Genomic DNA, 19,899 nt, shown 5'->3' with positions numbered 1-19,899 from the left:
AGGATGCTGGCAAGTGGCGCGGTGGCTTGTTGCGGCGTCCGCGCGAACTACGGTACTATACGCGCGAACGGCCCTTACTTAAAAAACAACCCTCGTAGATTGCTGAGCCTGTTGTAGAAATTGCATCAGTTAACTGAATTTATCTTGAAACTTCCTGGCAGATTAAAACTGTGTGCCCGACTGAGACTCGAACTCGGGACCCGAGTTCGAGTCTCGGTCGGGCACACAGTTTTAATCTGCCAGGAAGTTTCATATCAGCGCACACTCCGCTGCGGAGTGAAAATCTCATTCTGAATTTATCTTGTTATTCCACTGTTTTTCTGTTTGTAGCAGACCTGAAGATGGTAATGACAAGAAACAGTAATTGTGAATTGTACATTTTATGTGACATTAAAGAAAGTGCTGTAACAGTCTTTATGTCTTCAATTTGATTATATGTAAATCTGATGGGAAATACCACATCATAGCAATATTATAGAGTACCTATGAATTTGTGTACCGTATTGTGAGCATCACTATAAACACTCCTTCAATCAGCTTTATGGAGAAAATGTGTGAGAGCTACTACATTATTTTTGTTACATAACATGAAAAGTGTAACACATAGACCTACAACAGTAACAACTACTAGTTCCTCTGCTATTGGCAGTTTTTGCATTAATACCAACATATCATCATTATGCACAGTAATGACCATTTGGAAACGTTTTTGTAGGTTTCTGTCTGTGTTTCTAACAAAGCCATATTCAATGTTAAACAGTTATGATTGTATATACTATTAAAAATACCATTTACTGTGCATAGTGATGATATGTTTTTACTAACACAAAAGCTGCTAATAGTAGAGGAACTAGTAGTTGTTACTGTTGTAGGTCTGTGTGTCATGCTTTCCATGTTGTACCATCTTAACACATTCACTAGTTTTTTGCCAAGCTGAGGATTTTCTTAGAACATATATGTTAAGATCATGACACAGTAAAGTATTAGCGTACTTTGAGCTACAGATTTCTGACACTACGTGTATAGTTTTGAAGTAAATATTGGTATGCTACCATCAAGTGATTGGTAGAAGTATATAACTAAAAGCTTCCAGAATTTGATCTCCATTGTTGCATGTTAAAAATGTTTTTCATAGTTCAGTCATTTGGTTTGAAGTATGGGATTACACTCAAATGCTGTCTCTGGCAAGTATTAAACAGACACTTCCCATTTTGTCAGTTGTCCAGAAATTACTAACATAGTGGTAATGTGGAAGAGAAAAATAAGCTACTTAATCATCTTTGAGCTAGTTCTCAGCTACTGAGAAGAAATGTACAGTTTCTTAGTAATTTTTTAAAAATATTTGTAGGTTTGTTTCTTGTGTATTTCAGATTCTGGAAGAAAACACAAAAATCTGGTATTTTGTACGAGTGCACTGCAGTACACTGCATTTATTCTATGCTTCTCCTGCTTGCAGTCACTTTTAATGGGGAGTGAGTCACTCATAAATTTTAAATCATTGCAAGAGAGATTTATTTGTGCTCTTACATTTGTTAAATTTGGATTCTTGTTCAGTCAGAGTACCAGAACTCCTTAAGGCTAATTGGTCTTCCGCTTCTAGTGATTCTTCTATTAACTTGTACTGATGTTCCTGCTGACTATGGACTGTCTACTGGTCTTAATGGAACTGTCTGTGTTGTGCTCTTGTTCCTGCTTCATGTGGTGACGATGTTTTTTTAACTGCTGCTTCTGATACTGCCTGTGTTTGTGGTTCTAGTGTTCCTGCTGTGTGTGATAGTAATGTTCTACTTGGAGCCTTCTCATTCTTTTGCTCTTGTTCCTGCTTCATGTGGTGATGATGTTTTTTTAACTGCTGCTTCTGATACTGCCTGTTTTTTTGGTTCTAGCGCTCCTGCTGTGTGTGATAATAATGTTCTTCTTGGAGCCTTCTCATTCTTTTGTCTTTGACTAAAAAGTTGTACCATTTACTTCATTGTCAACTGTTTCATCTGTAGACACCATGTCTCTCTTTTTTTTTTTTTTTTTTTTGTTTGGAAATATATTACCATATTTTAATTTCCTTGATAATCTGGTTCAAAAGATAGGTATTCTATCCCCAATCCATTCAGGTATAGTTCATGTTACTTCTGGAATCTATGTCTTATGTTTCCTATAAAAGTGCATTTCACATTTTTGTAAATGATGGATTATCCCTATCAAAAATGAAAACTTAAATAAAAGTGTAACTATATTTATTCCAATCCTGCAATGTAAGTTCAGTGACATACAAGTCAGATAACATATTTTACTAAGAAACTGATCTAAGTCTACATGAAATTGGCATGGCTCAACAATTTTATCATAAATTAATGATTGCAATACAATAGAAAAACATAGTGAGGTACAGTCATTGAAGAGGCTTCTGTAACTGCTGCTTTATGATATGAAATATTGCATCATGTGGTCATCAGATCATAAATGATAAATTTTATTTTTATTGTTGTATAAATATTTATTACTATTTCATTTTAATTTAACGTTGCGAACAAGTGAATTATTTTTCTGAAAATTATTTTGGTGTTTGCAGAGAATGCGGATTGCACTTTCGTCACCATTCACTGGCCTACATGCCACTGGCCTTCAAGTACTGATGGACTTGTACTTTCCAGTTTGAGAATAGAGCAGCTTCCTCCATGTGAAGTGTACAGGATTAATAAAAATGGTGGGATATTTGGGGACAGTGAAACATTTGCTGCAGTAATGGGGGTTTCTCTGCTAATACTGGCAGTAGGTGAGAGTCATTCTGTTTTCCTTTGAAACTATTCAAAAGTTTGTTGAGATCCTCACAAAGTGTAACAGTCTAGTATAAAGTATTTTCTGAACACATAGCAAAAGTTGTTAAATCCAATCACTGATACACTTTTTACTGTCCCTTAATCCTGGCTATCCATTCCTCATTTCTTTGGTTGACTCTCTTAACATACAAATAGGTATTCTTCCCTTCTATGTTGTCCTAATGCAGTATTCTACTACATTGATTTAATTTATTTACATGCTGCAGGTGAAAAATGTTCATCTTATATGGTGTAATTTGCTGTTGTTAAGCCAGCCTTATACCACTTCTGTTGTTAAGCCAGCCTTATATCACTTTACTTACTGAAAGGGCAGTTTCTGTACATGGGCTATTACCTGTATTTGTCACACTAACAGCATGGATGGTCTGCAAGTGGACACAGGTGTCCAATGAAAACTGGTCACAATCAAGGAATAAAAAATAGATACTTCTCCATGCAACTTATGATGAAGCTACAACCAGTTATTTAACTTACATTACCTTGTAGTTGCATGTATTTGGATGTTTATGCATTTACTAGAAAAGGAGCAAAAGCTCAAAGCTACTGTGAATAATGGCTTCTGTTTTGCAGTGTTACGTACTACTGTCGATGACTCACAATTTAGGCAAATTCATCTTTATAACAGAAAGTACTACAAACACAAAAAAAACCTCAAGACATTTTTGAACATCATGCTCTTCATTGGCAGACACACGTTTTGAATTAATTGTTGGCAGTATATTGTATCTGCTATGTTCCACTTTGTATGTGTGTGATGTACGTGACTTGGTGAAGTTAGATGGATGTTTCTAGATTTATGAAATAAATAGGTATTCTGTTGCAAAACTTTTCGTTTTCCTCTTGATTCTTGTACAGGCCTTATATGAGGACTGTTCAAAAAGTATCAGACCTTATTTTTTTGGAAACCAACAATGGTATCAGGACATTTGCAGTCTCTTTGTTTGTAGACATACATAGTGTGTACACCTGATTTTTTTCGTGACTGCAGAAACAACCAGTAACTCACTATCCATGTGTAAGTGGTAGACTTCAGGTTTTGTACTGTGGACAAGATGAAAGAAAAGTTGAAAAATTTAACTGCATCAGATTTCGTTTTAAGCTTGGTGATTCTCAAGTTGAAACAATTGGTGATTCTCAAGTTGAAACAATCCACAAGATTTGACAAGTGTTTGTAGACAAAATCACACAGATAAAGAAGTGGTGCAACTGCTTCAAAGGTGGCTGCTCATTAGTGGAAAGTGAAGCATGTCCAGTTAGGCCCTCAACATCTGCAGATGAGGTTCTTATTGATCATGTGTGGACCCTGATGATGCAGAATAGATGAATCATGATCAGAGAACTTGTGGATGAGGTTCAAATTAGTACTTGATCCATTCATTCCATTTTAAAGGAACATTTGGACCTCAGGAGGATCTTAGCAAAATTTGTGCCAAGGTTGCTAACAACTGAGCAGTAACCCCAACTTTATTAACCCATAGATCACTGGTGATGAGTTCTTGTTTTATGGGTATGACCCTGAAACAAAGTTCCAATCATCACAATGGAAGCATCCATCATCCCTGAGACCCAAAAAAGTGAGGCAAATCCATAACAATGTGAAAGTCATGCTGTAAGTCTTTTTTGACTACAGTGGTGTAGTCTATCATGTGTGTGCCCCAAACGGTTCTGTCATCAATAAGGAGTACTACCAAGAGATTCTGCATTGCCTCCATGAGGCAATGAGTTGCAAACAACTGGACTTTGGACAGTGGGCAGTTGCCACCTTCACCGTAGTAATGCACCCTCTCACCATTCTTAGAAAATTCAGAGTTTTTTGGCCAAACACAAAATAGTTGTGGTTTGTCAGCTTTCCTGTTCCATTGACCTAGTACTGAGTGACTTCTGGCTTTCCCCTAAGCTGAAACAGACTCTGAAAGGCAGCAGATTTCAGAACAGGGAAGACATGCAGAATTTGATGGAGTAGCTGTGCAACATATCGAAAGAGGCTCTCCAGCAATGGTTCCAGCAGAGGCATTCACCTTAGGATAGCTATGTAGAAGCTGAAGGGGACTACTTTGAAGGTGACTAGTGTCAAGCAACTGTATCTGAATAAAGACTGATTTTATAAATTAAAGTCAGATATTTTTTCAACAACCCTTGTGAAAGTGTCAGTTACTAAATCTATCAACTGTTTTCATAGATACCTTCTACATTATAGATAGTTTATTCTCACAATATTTGACCATAAAATGCCATAGGATTAAATGTGTAACAATATTTTCTTCTTGTCCTTCAGTATAGAAATAAATGAAATGTAGTGAACTTAATTTCTTGAGCAGTTGGTGTGTATGCTCACTCCATCTCAAATGTCTGTTCACTTACACATAAATGTGCAAACTTCTGCAGCTGTATGTCCATTGACATAAAAGTTTCTGGGTTTGTGTCACTTCATCTTGTAAAATCACAATCACTGAATGAAACTGAAATTTTAGCCATGGTTGCAATGGCCTTCTAAGTCTACCAGTACTGCTGCAACCATGGCTTCAACATAATTTTATTCAGTGACTTTAATTTGCCTTATGATGTGGCACCATACTCTGAAAATGTGTGTGTTAATTATCTGTGCAGTTTCATTAATTTTAAATGCTTAGTTGTAGTTCCAGTAGTCTTTAGGTTATATCTGCCACCAATAATTGCATAAGATTTATTGCTGAAAGATTTATAATTACTTTGTTTGTTGTGAATCACCTATTCATATATTTTGTAGTTATCTTGGATTCTGTTATGAAGATGAATACCTGATCAGGTTCTTTGCATTCTTGGTCAAGGTTGATTTTTGATTTGAACTAACACTATCAACTCCATCAATAGTGTCTCTTGATCATATTACTGAGGAGGTGTGAAGTTAGAGTAACTTAGTTAAAATAGTGTCTAATACCAAAGTGAAAAAATACAGTTCACCTACATGCATTAAATAACATAAAGGAGAAATCAACTTTATTATTAATTTCACAGTTGCCTTTTGGATACCGGTATTGTAGCTATTCTTAATTTCATGCTTACAAAGAAAAATTGGAGAGAATTTCCAACTAATTCAATATAGTCAGTTTATGTTTCTTTTGCCTAGATGTACTGCAGCACCTTTTGGGCTGTCTTCAATATTTTTTTTGTTGATCTTCCTGAAAAGTTTTTGTGATATGATAACTTCCTGTGAGGTTCGTATTAACTCTGCTTAAAGCTTTGAGAAAATTAGTGATGAATCAATGTCAATTTACATTACATTAGTATACACATCACAAATTTACAACTACATACATCATATTTCAAAAAGAATTGCTAGGATGAAGGACATATTGTGGAAACTTACATACTGTGGGAAACAATGTCTGAAAGAAATAATTGCTATTAATTCTGAATGTAACTTTTATTTTATTTGCCCAAAAGTATCAAGTAAGTCAGATTTAAACATGTAATATAAAGTGTACATGAAATCCGATATTGAATACTTCACATATGAAATTTAGCCATTACCCTGTTGCTTTACAATATACTGCTTGAGGATGCGACACAAATGTTACAGTTGAACCATGAAATACTATATATCAGTTATTTCTTTTGTGTTGAAAATTAAGTCCACAATACTCTTTGGAAAGTAGGAGTTACACTGTTATATTTACCTAACATAATGCCATCAATTATTTTGTGCTAGTACAGTCAGAGAGAGGGGGAAGACTTACCTGATGATTTGATAGAAGAAGAGATTGAATTGAAAAGTCCTTTGGTAGGCTTAATATCGAATAAAAGCAGAAGATGTGGATAAAATTAATTGAAATTTCTAATACCATTGGGGAAAATGGCAACCAAATGACTATCCAAGTTGGTGTGTAGAATTTATGAGACTGATGACGTGCCACGAGACTCTCAAAGAAATATCATCCACATAATTCCAAAGACAGCAAGGGCAGATACATGCAAAAACTATCACACTATCAGCATAACATCTTATACATCCAAGCTGATGGCAAGAATATTATACAGAAAAATGGGAAAGAAAACTGAAGATCTGTTAGATGAAGATGGAAAGATAAAGGCACTAGAGAGGCAGTTCTGACTTTGCACTTGATAATGGAAACAAGACTGAAGAAAAATCAATATATGCTCACAGGTTTTCTAGATCTAGAGAATGCCTTCAACATTGTGATACTGTGCAAAATGTTCAAAATTCTGTGAAAAATGGGAGTAAGCTACAGGGAAAGATGGGTGATGTGAAAGGTGTACAAGAACCAAGGAGGAACAATAAGATTGGATGACTAAGAATGAAGTGCTCAGATTAAAATAGCTGTAAGACAGGGAAGCATTCTTTTGTTCCTGCTGTTCAGTCTATAAACTGAAGATGCAACAACAGAAATAAAAGGAAGGTTCAAGAATAGTATTAAAATTCAAGGTGAAAGGCTATCAGTCATAAGATTCACTGATGATATTGCTATCCTCAGTGAAAGTGATGAATTACAAGATCTTATAAATGGAACAAGAACAGAACATGAAATGAAAGTTAACCATAAAAAGAAAAAAAGTAATGAGAAGTAGCAGTGACAAGAATAGTGAGAAGCTAAAGATCAAAATTGTCGGTCATGAAGTAGACAAAGTTAAGGCATTCTGCTACCTTGACGGCAAAATAATCCATGATGGACAAAGCAAGAATGATATAAAAAGCAGACTGTCACAGCTGAAGAGGGAATTCCTGGTCAAGAGAAGGCTGTTTGTATCAAAATTGAGCCCTAATTTGAGAAAGAAATGTCTGAGAATGTACATTTGGAGCACAGTGTTATATGGTAGTGTATCATGGACAGTGGGAAAACCAGAAGTGAATTAAGCATTTTAGATGTAGTGCTACAGAAGAATTAGGTGGACTGAAAGATAAACAACAAGGAGATTCTTCACAGAATCAGTGAAGAAAGGAACATATGGAAAACACTGACAAGAAGAAGGGACAGTGCAATAGAATATGTGTTAAGATACCCACGAATGACCTCCTTGGTACTAGAGAGAACTGTAGAGGATAAAATTGTAGGGAAGACAGAGATTGGATTACATCCAGCCAATAATCAAGGGCATAGGGTGCAAGTGCTACTCTGAAATGAAGAGCCAATTTTCCATCATTCTTTCATATCAGATTGAAAACTTCAATATGATACAGCAGTTTTCAATCTGAAATGAAACAAAAAGAGAAAAATAGAATAATGTTTTGTTCTTTGCAGGTGACAAGCTGTGTAAAATATTTCAGCACCAGCACAAAATAACCAATAATGTTATGCAATGTACAGGAATACGTAACACAATGATTACCTTATTTTTCAAAAGAGTATTATGGACCTGAATTTTCAGCACAGGATAAATAACAGACACATAATGTTTTGGTTCTCAATTGTGTAGTGTGTGTCACATCATTTAGCTAATTATGTATATTAACATAAATTAATGTTATATTATCACTATTTTTTTTTTGTGTCCTACTCTGCATAGATAGAACACAATTTTTTTTCTCTCACACTGGTGGTAATGCAGAGACCAATGGGATGAATAGGTGTTTCCTGATGTCAATGACAGCAGAGTGAATGTCTAACCAAAAACAAGTCCAGGGTGTAGCAAAGTTGTCTTAAGTGTATACAATAGTTCAGGGAGCAATCCAAATCACAAGCTTAATACAAGCAAAGTCAGAACTCTACTGTCCAATGGTGAGTAACTAAAGCCTTCAAAGATTATTGAGAGACTGATTGGTAAATAGGGGTTGGGGGGGGGGGGGGTTGTTTGGGGGATGGGGGATGAGACCAAACAGCAAGGTCATTGGTCTCATAGGATTAGGGAAGGCTGCAGAAGGAAATTGGCCATGCCCTTTCAAAGGAACCATCCCAGCATTTGCCTGGAATGATTTAGGGAAATCACGGAAAACCTAAATCAGGATGGCCGGATGCAGGATTGAATTGTTGTCCTCCTGAATCAAAGTTCAGTGTACTAGTGGCAAATATGGGCTACAGTGTTTATAGGCTGTCTCATGTCAGTGGACGGCTTCACGTGGCATCTTGTGGCAGCAATTGCACCACTCAGGGGAGAAAGCTACAGCTGGACTAAGAAGCCCTAGTATCTCTGACTTGTCTTCCATAATGATAATAGGGCTGCATGAGGAATCCGAATCACTGTTGGATACTAAACCCTTCCCCCTTTAATTGGCACTTAGGACCAGAAATGGCCCAACCTGTGCTAACTTTGTCAAGGAACAGGAGAGAGAAGTGCCAGAATCCCCAACAAAGGCTCCTGCAGTTGTTCCTGGAAGTGATCAGCTGGGCCAGATGGTGGTGCTTGTAAATGTTGGTCTGTTGTCTGAACTGAGTGACTGATGTGATATGATGTTCTTCTGCAAAACGACTTTCCCTGTCAGATGGGAAGTTACATTCACCTGCTGATTTATGATCCCTGGACCATAAAGGCGATGGCCTTCTTCTCTCTGCAGCTGTTTCATCACCCTGTTGATAGCTTCATTTAATGACAAAGAGATAGAGGAAAACTTATAAAATACAATAGACAATAACAATATTCTGAGAAGGAAAGTTGGTACTTACCATATAGCGGAGATGCTGAGTCGCAGATAGGCACAACAAAAAGAATTTCGGCCAATGGCCTTCGTCAACAATAGACACACATACGCCCACACACAAACTCTTGCAAATGCAACTCACACATATGATTGCAGTCTCAGGTAGTTGAAGCCACACTGTGAGCAGCAGACCAGTGCATGATGGTAGTGGCGACTAGGTGGGGGTAAGGAGGAGGCTGGGTCAGGGAGGGGGAGGGATAGTATGGTGGGGATGGTGGACAGTGAAGTGTTGCAGGTTAGGCGGAGGGCAGGGGAGAGCTGGGGAAGGGGGGGGGGGGGGAAGTAGCAGAAAAGGAGAGAAATAGAGAGAAATAAATAAATAAATAAATAAAAATACTGGGTGTGGTGGTGGAATGACAGCTGTGGAGTGCTAGAATGGGAGAAGGGAAGGGGATGGATGGGTGAGGAGAGCGATTAACGAAGGTTGAGGCCGGGAGGGTTACAGGAACATAGGATGTACTGCAGGGAACGTTCCTACCTGCGCAATTCAAAATAGCTGGTGTTGGTGGGAAAGATCCATATGGCACAAGCTGTGAGGCAGTCATTGAAATGAAGGATATCATGTTTGGCAGTGTGTTCAGCAACAGGGTGGTCCACTTGGTTCTTGGCCACAGTTTTTTGGTGGCCGTTCATGTGGACAGACAGCTTGTTGGTTGTCGTGCCTATATAGAATGCAGCACAGTGCTTGCAGCTTAGCTTGTAGACCACATGACTTGGTTTCACAGGTAGCCCTGCCTTTGATTGGATAGGTGATGTTTGTGACCAGACTGGAGTAGGTGATGGTGGGAGTATGAATGGGACAGATCTTGCATCTAGGTCTATTACAGGGGTATGAGCCACGTGGTGAGGGATTGCGAACAGGAGTTGTGTAAGCATGGATGGGTTGGTTGTGTAGGTTCAGTGGACAGCGGAATGCCACTGTGGGAGGGATGGGAAGGATAGTGGGCAAGACATTTCTCATTTCACGGCACGATGAGAGGTAATCAAAACCCTGGTGGAGAATGTAATTCAGTTGTCCAGTCCTGGGAGGTACTGAGTTACGAGGGGAATGCTCCTCTGTGGCCGGACGGTGAGACTTTGGGAGGTGGTTGGAGACTGGAAAGATAAGGCACGGGAGATATTTTTTTGTACAAGGTTGGGAGGATAATTATAGACAGTGAAGGCTTCAGTGAGACCCTCAGTATATTTTGAGAGTGACTACTCATCACAGACACTGCAGATGCAGCGACCATGGGTGGCCAGACTGTACAGAAGGGACTTCTTGGTATGGAATGGGTGGCAGCTGTCAAAGTGGAGGTATTGCTAGTGGTTAGTAGGTTTGGTATAGGTGGAGGTACTGATGTATCCAACTTTAAGGTGAAGGTCAACATCTAGGAAGGTGGCTTGCTGGGTTGAGTAGGACCAGGTGAAACAAGGGGAAGTTCTTGAGGTTCTGGAGGAATGTGGATAGGGTGCCCTCACCTTCGATCCAGATAGCAAAGATGTCATCAAAGAATCTGAACCAGGTGAGGGGTTTAGGAGTCTGGGTTTTTAGGAAGGATTCCTCTAGATGGCCCATGAGTAGGTTTTTCATAGAGTGGTGGCATGCAGATGCCCATAGTTGTATCCCGGATTTGTTTCTAGGTAATACCATCAAAGGAGAAGTAATTGTGGGTGAGGGTAGTTGGTGATGGCGACCAGGAAGTAGGTTGTTGGTTTGGGATCCATCAGGCATTGGGAAAGGTAGTGTTCAATAGCAGTAAGGCCACATGCATTAGGAATGTTAGTGTACATGAAGGTGGCATCAGTAGTGACGAGCAGGGCACCATGTGGTAAAGGGACAGAGCTAGTGGAGGAAATGGTTGGTATCTTTTATATAGGAGGGTAGGTTCCGGGTAATAGATTGAAGGTGTTGGTCTACCAGAGCAGAGATTCTCTCAGTGGGGGCACAGTAACCAGCCACAATGTGGCATCCTGAGTGGTTAGGTTTACGGACATTAGGAAGCATGTAGAAGGTAGGAGTGCGGGGATTGGTAGGGGTGACTCCAGGGGAGGGGTTCTGGGATGGGCCTAAGGATTTAAGTTGTGACTGGAGATCCTGCTGGATTACTGGGATGGTGTCAGTGTGGCAGGGTTTGTAGGTTGAAGTGTCTGACAGCTGACAGAGTCCTTCCACCAGGTAATCCTTGTGGTTCACAACAACAGTGGCGGGGCATTCGTCCGCGAGTCAGATAGTGAAGTTGCAATCAGTTTTTAGATGGTGGACTGTGGTTCTTTCTGTGGATGTAAGGTTAGTCTGTATGTTGAGGGATTTGGGGAATGATGGTGAGGCAAGGTGTGAGGTTAAGAAATTCTGGAAATTTAACAGGGTAAGGTTTGGGCGCAGTGGGTGTGGTTCACGGTTCGATGGAGGAGTGAACTGAGTTAGGCAAGGTTCAGTATTTGCCTTTGGTTGAGTCTGATTGGTAGAGTTATTGGCGAAAATGTTTTTCCACTGTAGGGACCAGGAGAAGGAGAGAAGGCCTTTAACAAGTCCTGCATGATTAAATTTGGGAGAAGGGCAAAAGGTGAGGGCTTTGGAAAGGACTGATATTTCTGTGGGGCTAAGGCTTCTGGAGGAAAGGTTCATGACTGTGTTGCAAGTCTGTTTAGGTTCTGGATTCTGTGTTGTGGTGGGAGGGAGTTGTGGAGGGTGGTGATAGACAATAAATATTATTAAAGTAGGTGTAGATATTGCAGTAAAAGACACGAAAGTGACAAATTTTATATATGCACTCACAAATTTGAGTGACTTGGCTTGAAGCCGTCTTCCTGTGGGAGAAGGAATTAAAGAAAGAAAGTACATCAAAACACATTGAAGTTAAATGAGATTATGTCCATTCCCTAGAGAGTTAGGAATGGTTGAATGAGAGAATGATAAGATGCTAGATATGAGATCTGTGTAATGAAAACAGGCACTGGAGTCAGATAACAAAACTTACATCATTACAGTTTGTGAGATCACAGTACTGGGTGCTCGCTGTACAAACAGCATAATTGTTCGCTAGCAACAACATGACTTCTGCAAGCTTCTGAAGGTGAATCATACTAATTTACAAAGGGATGAGAGATAACACTTCAGTAACAAAATGACAGTGCTTTCCACAACACTGTCTGTGAAGTGAGGCCAACCAAGATCAGCAACTGAAGGGGTGGAATGTGGCTCTTGGTCCCATTTGTAAACTCAGGTGTCACACCGTTGTATGTGTCTGCAGTTCACAAGTAGGTCCCAACAGCCAGCGTAACAGGTGGAGGGAACAAACCATTGGTGCAGCCTCACCACAGAGGGGCCTCTTTGCCTCTCTGGTTGGGAAACCTGCTTGGCTGCAAATTCTTCGAACTAGGGAAAACTGGGTATGTCTATGCTAGGCTTGACCTTACATTCAAATGTAATGGTGAGGAACTGCAAAAGAAATTCACTATTTTGAGCATTTTCTTCGTGAAGCATGTGGAAAACATAAATTACTCTGCCCCTTCCATTTGATGGTCCTCCATGTAAACAATCATTCGGTGATACATGTGTTCTGGGGAAAATTAATTCCTTAAAATGACTGATTTAGTTTTATGAAAATGGCCTGATGGTTCATACTCCTGTAATAGACCAAGATGCAAGACCTGTCCCATACATCCTCCCATGACCACCTACTCTAGCCCAGTCACAAACATCACCTAATCTGTCAAAGGCAGGGCTACCTGTGAAACCAGTGAGATCTGGAAGTGGGGCCACTTCAGTCTGTTCCCATTTTTGGTCATTATCTACCCCCTATTGATGACTAATGTATTAGTGGAGGCTGTAGCAGCAGGTGGCAGGCTGTGGCACATGCTTGCCCCTGGCATTATTATGTAGGTCATGCCCAGCAGGCAGCTGTGTGGAAGGGGTGGGGGTATGGTATCCCTCAATGCAGCCAGAGCTGATTTTGATGCATGAGTAAGTGCTCCCAGTGTCCAACAACCTCAAATGTTTGTTACCACATGTTGCCAACAAAAATGCCTTGAGTTCACCAGGGGTCTGAGCCAAAAGTGAGCTCAAATGTGGGACCATGGGTAGTGGGCTTGCTGAGTTAGGCACAGCAGGTTGAAGGTGTGGGTCTGAGTCCATGTAAAACTATGGCCAGACTACATCCATTCATGGATGTGGACCAGAATGCACCGAGGAAGCTGGTGAGTGCTTCCCTGGACTGGCTGTCATCATCATCTTGTGCATCTTTGTGTGGAGCTCCTGACTATCCTCGTAGCTTCCAAACTGGACACAGGTTGGAAGGGGCAGTTGTCAGTTACTCAATGTAATTGTTTTACAGAAGTCTAGTTTTGCATATACCATGAGCTGAGGGCATTTGTCATAATTCAGGGTGAAGGTGCACCCTCTTTTGCAAATATTATGAACAGGGCACAGATAGTATTTGTTGCAGTAGTGGTAACCATCTGTGCTACATGTGGTAAGTTAGAAAGGGCATCAACAAGTAGCAGCTACATTGCTCCCTGGAATGGTCCAGCAAAATTGACATGCACTCTTTGCTGAGGGTGGTCAGGGCATGACCAAGGTTGAAATGATGTGCAGGGGCTGGGTGCTTTTGGGAGGAGGCTTGGCATTTCTGGATGGTGTGTTCTGTGGTGGCGTCAGTGCCAAGCCAATACACATGATGCCAAGCTATTGCCTTCATTCTGCATGTTCTCCAATGTGCAGGGTGTAGGAACTTCAGTATGCAGGGGCGGAGTGTGGGGGGAACTACAACCTGAAACCACCTGAAACTTCCATAGCTCAGGAAGTGACACGCTTATTGACATTAAGCCTCTGCTGTCATGAAAAATAGGTGCACCATTCCTAATTGGCAGTTGTTCAGGCCAACCCCACCATACAGCAGACAACACCCTGCAGAGTAGTGGGGCATTCCCCCCTTTTTTTTGCTACCTCATGTGCCATAAAAAGAAATTCATCATAAGTGTATTGTTGATTTATGTTTATGGTGAAACTCCTTATTTTTTACCTGCCAGACTCTGCATCTGAGCCGCACAGCAAGTGGGAAAATGAATCAGTGGTTGAGTGCTGCATGGCGGACCAATAATGGATGTCATAGGTATAATTTCTCAGGAACACCACTCGGCATTGTAGCTGGTGCACTATCTTATTGAGAAGTTTCAAATGGGGTCTGAACAGCGGAATGATGGGCTTGTGATTGGAGATTAGGTGAACCTTAATACCATACAGATTCACTTTAAATTTCATGACTCCCTATATAATAACTGACACCTCTTTCTCAATGTGTGAATATTTTCTCTGTGTTCCATTTAATGTTTTATATGTAAATACAATGGGCTGTTCAGTACTGTTGGTATATTTGTGTGATAGCGCAGCACCAGACCCACAACTGATACAACACTGACAAATATTAAACATTTGCCAGCATGGGACATTTGTAAGCAAGGGACCATCCTGAGGCATTTTTTTAAGTGGGGAGAAAGTCATTTGGCATGCCTCAGACCACACACTTTTGTTACACAATTGATTAATCAGATATGAAATCTGGGCCGCATTGAAAATAAATTTTGTGCAATAATTTACTTTGCCAAGGAACAACTGTAGTTCATTGTGGTTCCCAGGAGCTGGTAAGTTAGTGACTGCATCCATATGATCCTGTGTAGGTGTGAGCACTTCATTGCGTAATATATGTCCCAGATACTTGACACAGCTCAATAGGCCAGATGCTGCTCGGACAGCTTCTGTAGGACGTGCAGGTACTTCTCCAGGGTGTCCCCATAGTTATCAGTCATCTAAATAATTACAGTTGGGGATACCTTGGATGAGTTGTTCAAGGTATTTCTGAAATACCATGAGAGTGCATGCAACCCAAAATGGCAACCTGTTCTAATGATGCGTGCTGAATTGTGTGTCACTCACTAAAAACTGTCTTGTCTGATTATCTACAGGTAACCAGAAACAAGTGACAGTGAGATCTACCTTAGAAAATAATGCCCCCCCCCCCCCCAGCCTATTTTGGCTACAATGTCTCCAACTTAGGAACTGGATACAGATCAACATTTGTTTGAGCATTGATAAAATGAGTTCCTTGTCCAGCCAGTGAAGCCGAGGCATGTTGACTCGCTTTTGTGTCATCCTCCACCTTTCTGCATCATGCGGATGCAGCAGGGGGGATCATGTAGTCAGCACACAGCACTCCCAGTTATTTTGCAGACTTTCCAGGCTGTGAAACAACTACTGCTTGGTCAGGTAGCTCCTCAATTGTCATTGTGAAGCTGAGAGCACCCCGTACCATCCAGAAAATATCCCTGGGAATCAAACTTGGGTCCTTCAAATGGCAGCCATCTATTCTGACCACTCAGATACGGAGGCAGAATCTTGAGCATTAATGGTAGACTGAAAATAATCATAAATTCTAGTGAGACATTTGGCTTCTTATCTCCAACCATTGGCATTGCCCACTGGCTAGATGACACTGGGGATATGGCTCCCATATTTTGCAATCTAGCCTGTTCCACGTTAACTTGATAGCACGTAGCAAAAGGCACTGGACTTGTTCTGTAAAACTTAAGCACTGCTGATTGCTTCAAAGGAGTATGTAGGCTTGGAAACCTGTTGCACAACCTATTGTAGGTTCACGCAGTTGCTTGTATTATGCACATAATGTATCAAGTGCTGTGAATGGTATCCCACTGAAGTGAGAATCACTATGACTTGATTCTGGAAACCAAAAAGCACAAAAGCATCTAACCCAAAAATGTTAATTGTCATTCAAGAGTTGACTACCAGCTGGTTAGTTGCCAAGCTACATTTTTTGTACTTATCTTCAGCCACAATCTGCTCCCACAATGGGATTAACTGGCCATTGTGCATCACACTCAGCATTGAGAGTGCCACAGATGTGGAAAGCCAGTGTGCTGGTACATGTCTGCATCAATCAGGGACAGTCATGCCTGTGTCTAGCTGGAGCTTTGCTGTTGCTCTATTAATTTCCAGCTGCAATATGATCTTATGCATCCCGTCTACTGCTACTATGATCATCGTAAAGATAGGGTGCAGTGCACTGACAGCCATTATTGCACTTGTTGCATGCCAACAGCTGCAGAAACATGCAAGGTATCTTGGTTTGTGGCATGCAAAACAGATGATGTCACAGACAGGGCACTGATGCCATTGATGTCATGGGCTCCAATCTGAACTTAATTTGATGGAATGAACTTTTCAGGGACCCTTCAACAATGATGGGGAGGAAACTGGTGCATGAGCCTCTGCTCGCTTTGGGAAAATCTGGGAGCAAACAACGAGCTTCTGTTTTGGGTGCCTATCAATGACAAGAGCAGTGGATCACTACCTACTGCACTAACAAATGAATCCCCTGTCTCTGGACTACTGAGCAAACAGCTGCTGAGTAAGTCAGATAATGACATTGACTGGATGTCACCAGTTGATCAAAGAACACAATAGCCACTACTAACACCAAGAAAGTTGACACTAGAAGAATCTTGGAATATAACTTGTAGACACTGTAATTGGTGGGTTTTAGCAATTGTTAGAATATTGGTCAGGATTGGATCAGATGATTCTAAAGCCTTCACAATAATGTCTGTCAGTTGCAAGATGTATAATAACATCATGGATTAACAATTCTACATACAATGCACCACACTATTTACAGGAAAAATCACCCTTGCATCACTTATAAGTCAGCAGCCCATGTTGTGTAGGATTGCTTACATTGCTCAATGCATTGATTAAACTTGAGCCTAGCTGCAATGACGGGGGTCTGTTGGCAGTAATAGTCAGTCAGCAAAACACAAACATAAGAAAATCTCAAACTACAGGGGTTCTAGTGTGGGCTTAGTTTCCGTAGCCCTTCCTACAGTTTATTATTAGAAGACAGCAAGAGTGCACACTGATTTTCAGTGTCAGTTATTAAATTACCTTTCAGTGAAGAACAAAATAATGTAAATAGACCTCCCAACTGCTGTGTGCTCAGTTGAAGCAACTGAATGGTGGAGGAAGAGATGAGTAAACTGCATTTGACAACTGCTATTGGTTTTTTAGCAGTTGTAACAGCAATTTCTGCTGTTTCTGGTGGAATTCTCCCTGTTTTTCTTGCTCTTGCTGTTGCAACTACAACTGCTGCTGCTACAATTGTAGAAACTCAGGGTCTTTGCTTCACTGGAATAATTGCATGGTGAGAAAGTCCTGTTTGCTACTTTTCTAACCTGCTCTGCGTGGGTGGAATACATTTTATGATCCTCACACTGATTGTGAAATAAACGTGCAGTTCCTAAGGTCAATGATGATGGAGTTCACAAAATGAATGGCTAACCAAACACAAGAGCAGAGTACAGAAAAGCTGTTGGAAGCATATACAATGGTCGAGTGAGCAACCCGTACCACAAATGTAATACAGTCAAGGTCAGAACTCTACTGTTCAGTAGTGCATAACTAAAGGGTTTAAAGGCTGATGAGAGACTAACTGGCAAATATGAACCGTTGCATTTATAGACAGTCTCATATCTGTGGATGCATCCACATGACATGCTTCCGGAAGTGGCTGTGCCCCTTGCAGCAAACTGTTGCAGCAGTATGAACGTCAAGTATCTCTGACCTGTCTTCGATATCAATATTTGGGCTGGGCGGAGAATCACTGGAGAAACACCCTTAAACCAAAGTCATATGAACATTGAAAAGATGCTATGATTTCACAAAAACTATTCAGTAAGAATAATAAGAAAGATAAATGAAGATCACACATCAAGTGCTGAAACATCTATGGGTTAATGAAAATTAAATTACTTGTAGTTTTTATCTCTAACAAACATTATATTTCCTTTCTCTTGTTAATATACATTTTTTTTATTTAGCTTTCATGAAAATGGTGGAAAGGAGCTGTATTTTGTAAAAGATAAATGTAAACTATCTTTCTCTTCAGTAGGTTGCACATTTTTGCATGTATTTGCTTTATCTTCATAAGGGAAGATGTGAAAATATTTTAAAGATACCATAAATCATTTTCTCTTATAATAAGATCTCACAGAAATACATTACATTCTAAACTAAATTGTAAATTCTATCAAAAATGAATCTGTACTCTCTTATCATTTTACATTTTTGTCAACTCTGTTGAGAAATACTTAAAGAGTACATAACAGAACATTTTTTTTTAGCACTAATGGTCATTGCTGCTGGGCTTTATCGACGTTATTATGTGGCGCATTACTACACCCATGAAGAACTGCATGGGCCAATCTCAAATAGCTCACCAGAATTTGCCGATGATACAAACTATAATCTCTACTGGCCTTTAGTTTCGAGTAATAACATGAGTTCAATTGAAAAGTTGTCTTCATTTAATGGAAATGGAAATTTTATCACTGTCTCATGAAACAGACAGTGAGGAAGTATGGCTAGAAGAAACTTGAAGACTTGTAAGATGAACCTGTTTTGAAAGAATCTGATCAGGGTACAAACTGCAAAGTGTATGAAGTTATGGTAATTATAATTTAATGTAAGACATAATGGGCAGATTAACCTTGGAAAAGAAGTCCAAATAATCTTGGTATATTTCAAAACCAAAAGGTTTATCAGAGAAAGAGAATGGATCTTTGAGGTTTGCTGGTAGACCTGATGACAGAAACAGAATGGGTAACAGGAAAACAAAAATGAGACAGCTACATAACTTGAAGCAAGTGACTGAAACATTGGAACAGGAATACAAAAGTAACTCATAACATAGGAAATGGGAAAGAGATCAGAGAGGACAGTTCAGCAGGTCAAAGTAAGTCAATACATCATCACTGGCATAATTACTGCCTTTACTGTCATAATTATAAATAGAGGCAAAAACAATTTTGTGTTTACTGAGTTTGTTATCCATTGAAAGGAAAAACAATGAAATGCCTTTGTACTTGATCAAAATTGTATGTAATAAAGCAGTCTATTAGTAACTATGAGTATTTGTTGTTTCATACACATATAAAAATAAAGGACCCTGTTTCTCAGTTCTTGGTAGTATATAGTTGAAAGAATTTGGAATTGAACATACATTAAGTTAGTCACCAATCCTCTGTTAGATTGCATATGTTGTTTGTTTCATAGCCTCAAAGGGAGGAGATCTTTGTGGTTATGGAACATGCCAGATAAAATATAGAAGATAAAGTTTACACAGAAATTGATGTTAAAATTGGTGTAATGTCCCACGCTCACTGGTATTCGAAAAGATTTATTATTTTTCTTGATTACTTTTTTTTTTCATTTCAACATGAACCATCCTTAGATTTGTAGACAGCAGTGAAATAACTTATTAACAAATACAAATACTAGCAGTCACATAGGCTCAGTCATCATGACATACTTCAGTGTACTGTTAGAATACAGGGGAAATGCAATCAGTCTACAAAGGAGATTGCTTACCAAACATCATACATCCC

General features: G+C 39.8%; 1 protein-coding gene across 1 annotated transcript in view; it reads left to right on the top strand.

The window, feature by feature from the left end:
* LOC126456184 (insulin-like growth factor-binding protein complex acid labile subunit) overlaps nt 1-19,349 on the top strand; it is a 225,371-nt gene extending 206,022 nt beyond the window's left edge. Inside the window, exons 7-8 of the mRNA XM_050091937.1 lie at nt 2,567-2,770; nt 18,637-19,349. Coding sequence (XP_049947894.1) covers nt 2,567-2,770; nt 18,637-18,854 — 422 coding nt within the window. The 3' untranslated portion in view covers nt 18,855-19,349. The remainder of the gene's footprint in view (nt 1-2,566; nt 2,771-18,636) is intronic.
* Nucleotides 19,350-19,899: the final 550 nt, after the last annotated feature.

Source organism: Schistocerca serialis, chromosome 2 (assembly GCF_023864345.2).
Source record: "Schistocerca serialis cubense isolate TAMUIC-IGC-003099 chromosome 2, iqSchSeri2.2, whole genome shotgun sequence".
In the NCBI taxonomy this organism is placed as follows: Eukaryota; Metazoa; Arthropoda; class Insecta; order Orthoptera; family Acrididae; genus Schistocerca; species Schistocerca serialis.
This window is presented reverse-complemented; position numbering and strand designations above follow the sequence as displayed.